At 39.1% G+C, this 2,665-nt stretch overlaps 1 protein-coding gene across 1 annotated transcript; it reads right to left on the bottom strand.

The window, feature by feature from the left end:
- Nucleotides 1-299: 299 nt before the first annotated feature.
- On the bottom strand, nucleotides 300-2,094 carry LOC147610005 (3-dehydrosphinganine reductase TSC10B-like). Its single transcript, XM_086787063.1, has 4 exons — nucleotides 1,792-2,094; nucleotides 1,399-1,662; nucleotides 1,116-1,263; nucleotides 300-642 (listed from the first exon to the last, which is right to left on the bottom strand). The coding sequence occupies exons 1-4, from the start codon at nucleotides 2,068-2,070 to the stop codon at nucleotides 338-340; spliced, it is 996 nt and encodes a 331-aa protein (XP_086643189.1). The 5' UTR covers nucleotides 2,071-2,094; the 3' UTR covers nucleotides 300-337.
- Nucleotides 2,095-2,665: the final 571 nt, after the last annotated feature.

Below are 2,665 nucleotides of genomic sequence, written 5' to 3'. Positions count from 1 at the left end.
TGTAAGAGGAAGCTTAAATAGTTGCTATAGTTTCTAAATATGTAATTCTATATACGCAGGTAAATCCACAGTGAGGATTGATGAACTACATAGAGATGGACATTATAATAATTTCAAGATTTTATATTAAAATATTTTGCGAGAACTAAGATAAAAAATGAAATATTTTGTGAGAATTATGATAGAGGATTAAGCAGAGGTAGTAAAACCGATGAACATCCATCACTTTTAGAATTTTTGATCTGCAATGTAAAATGAAATCATGATCACACTAGAAGTTTGTTGATTCTCTAATTATAATTAGTCATATACATTATTTTCTCTACAATCATTGCAATTAATTATTGTCTTGTTGTTTACGTAAGAGTCGTTTAGATTTAAGGAGCCAGATAAGGCTAGTTAATCTCATGGGGATCATTAGTACTAGCTCTATTAGGAAGGTAGTGATAGAGTCAGCAGGTACGAAGCCTCTTGCAAGGGTCCCAAGAAGGAAACCTCCATGAGTGGTAGTAATCAAAAAGTCACCCCTCTTTACTCCTTCTATGGTCCTCGTGGCTACCTCCTTTGGAGATTCTGCATCCTCTCGATTGTATAAACATAACTTGCTCATAGTTTCTCTAAGATCCTCGGCTGTATTATCAACTAAAGCCAAGAGAAAACAAAGAAAAGATAATGAATTATTAAGCATCTTGAATTTTTTTAAACCAAGAAACAGGTTTGCTGAAGTAAGGGATTCCTTGGTAGGATTCACATTTCAAATTTAAATTACATTCCTTTTCACAAAGTTTGAATTGAGGGTTTTTTTTTCCTTTTTAAAAAAAGAATTAATTATTATTTTAGATGCCAAGTTTGAGCCCAACAACTACATGTCAATAGGCTAGGGTGTGAAACTAGCGTTTAGGCCCAAGATCCTCCCATAGTTATCGTTTTTCACCACCCATCAGTGCTTTTTATTCACCAGTAGGCAATGCCACCAAGGAAACACCTTGTGGGGTGTTTTTCTTGGTCCAAGGCAAACAATACCTTCACCATTTTGGGCTATCACCTCATTGGCACTTTGTGAGGGTTCATAACAACTAAAAAAAAGATATTAGCAGATGAGCTCATCATCGTACCTAGATCAAGCAATGGAGTCTCTGTGAAACCTGGACAAACTAAGTTGACACGGATGTTCCATGGCATCAACTCAAATCTTAATAGTTCAGCAAGGCCTTTAAGAGCATACTTGGTAGCTGTATACATGTTTCCGCCATAAAGAAGTACCTGCAAACAAGTAGTTTTCAAAGCAAACACAGCTGGCGTCATTTCTTTCTGCGGTAGTCCAAATCTCGCTAGCTTATTATGTCGCTAATCAATGTTTACCAAGCTGCTCATTATCTCTCGCAAATGAGTGCTTACCAATCCCGACAGGGAGCTCATAATGACGATGGAGGAGGGGTTTCTCATGCTCCTGGGCTTCATTAGTGGGAGGGCAGCATGTATGGGAAACACACAGCCCAACACGTTGGTTTTCGTCACGAATTCTAATTCAGTCACCTTGACTTCGTCCACACGCCCTCCCACACCCACCCCAGCACAGCACATCAAGATGTCTATAGGCCGCCATTGGAAGCTCTCCTTAATGGCCATGGCTATGGCCTCTGCATCACTAACATCTACAGCCTGCACCATCAACACTCAAAATAGGCCAGTAATAATGAACTATCGGATGATTAATCATGAATAATAAGCTGAAAAAAAAAAAACTGATTAGCGACATAGATTGATTAGCGAGCAGATATAGGAGGGTACCTTGAGGAGGATGGAATCGGGGGGGCGGGCAAGTGTGAGGAGGCGATGGGCGGCGGCCAGCTTGGAGGGTGTGCGGGCGATGAGGGTGAGGAAAGCCCCCTCGGAGGCGCACCTCATGGCGATGGCGAGGCCGATGCCGCTGGAGCCCCCTGTGATCACAACGTGCTTGCCGGAGAGAGACGGCATGTGAAGGCGGTTCTGGCGACCCACGAATCGTAGGCAAAACTTGAGCAGAAGCAGCAGGGCAAGCACGGCAATCGCTGCATGGCCGTAGCCCATCTTTGAGAGAGAGAGAGAGAGAGAGAGAGAGAGCTCTATGCCTTCATAAAATATAATCGTTCGATGATATACACACAACATGACAAGGTTTTAACAATAAGGGTCCCACCAAATAACAAATGCATGAAACCGACAACATTCTACTACCAAGGGTGTAATCATTCAAAGCATTGTTAGAAAAAAAACCATCCTTTAGTGTAATTTTCAATGCTAGTGTAATTTTCACTCCTTAAATTGAAAAAAAAAACCAGTTGTAATTTTGGCTAGCTTTGAATTTTCACTCCTTTAGTGTAAAAAAAACCATCCTTTAGTGTAATTTTCACTCCTTTAGTGTAAAAAAACCATCTTTTAGTGTAATTTCACTCCTTAAATTGAAAAAAAAACAGTTGTAATTTTGGCTAGCTTTGAATTTAAAGATTTAAAATTTTGAATTTTTAATTATAAAACCAGTTAAGATATGCAATATTTCAATAAAAACCAATTGAACTTCAAGGTATCTTTTTTTCACCGATTAGAAAAATAGTTTATTTTTGACATTGGTGTGCATTAGTACAATTTTGAAATCAATATACTGCACTTTAATGAAATTGATGCT

The sequence above is a fragment of the Cibotium barometz genome, chromosome 50 (assembly GCF_041138505.1).
Source record: "Cibotium barometz isolate CiBa-2024 chromosome 50, ASM4113850v1, whole genome shotgun sequence".
Lineage (NCBI taxonomy): Eukaryota > Viridiplantae > Streptophyta > Polypodiopsida > Cyatheales > Cibotiaceae > Cibotium > Cibotium barometz.
This window is presented reverse-complemented; position numbering and strand designations above follow the sequence as displayed.

Bases quoted from the DNA above. Each gene is read 5' to 3' on its own strand.
- LOC147610005 (XM_086787063.1), bottom strand. From the start codon at position 2,070: ATGGGCTACGGCCATGCAGCGATTGCCGTGCTTGCCCTGCTGCTTCTG. The intron at 1,663-1,791 runs GTACCCTCCTAT...TTGATGGTGCAG, and splicing joins CCGATTCCATCCTCCTCAAG to GCTGTAGATGTTAGTGATGC. The intron at 1,264-1,398 runs GTAAGCACTCAT...ACTTGTTTGCAG, and splicing joins TGAGCTCCCTGTCGGGATTG to GTACTTCTTTATGGCGGAAA.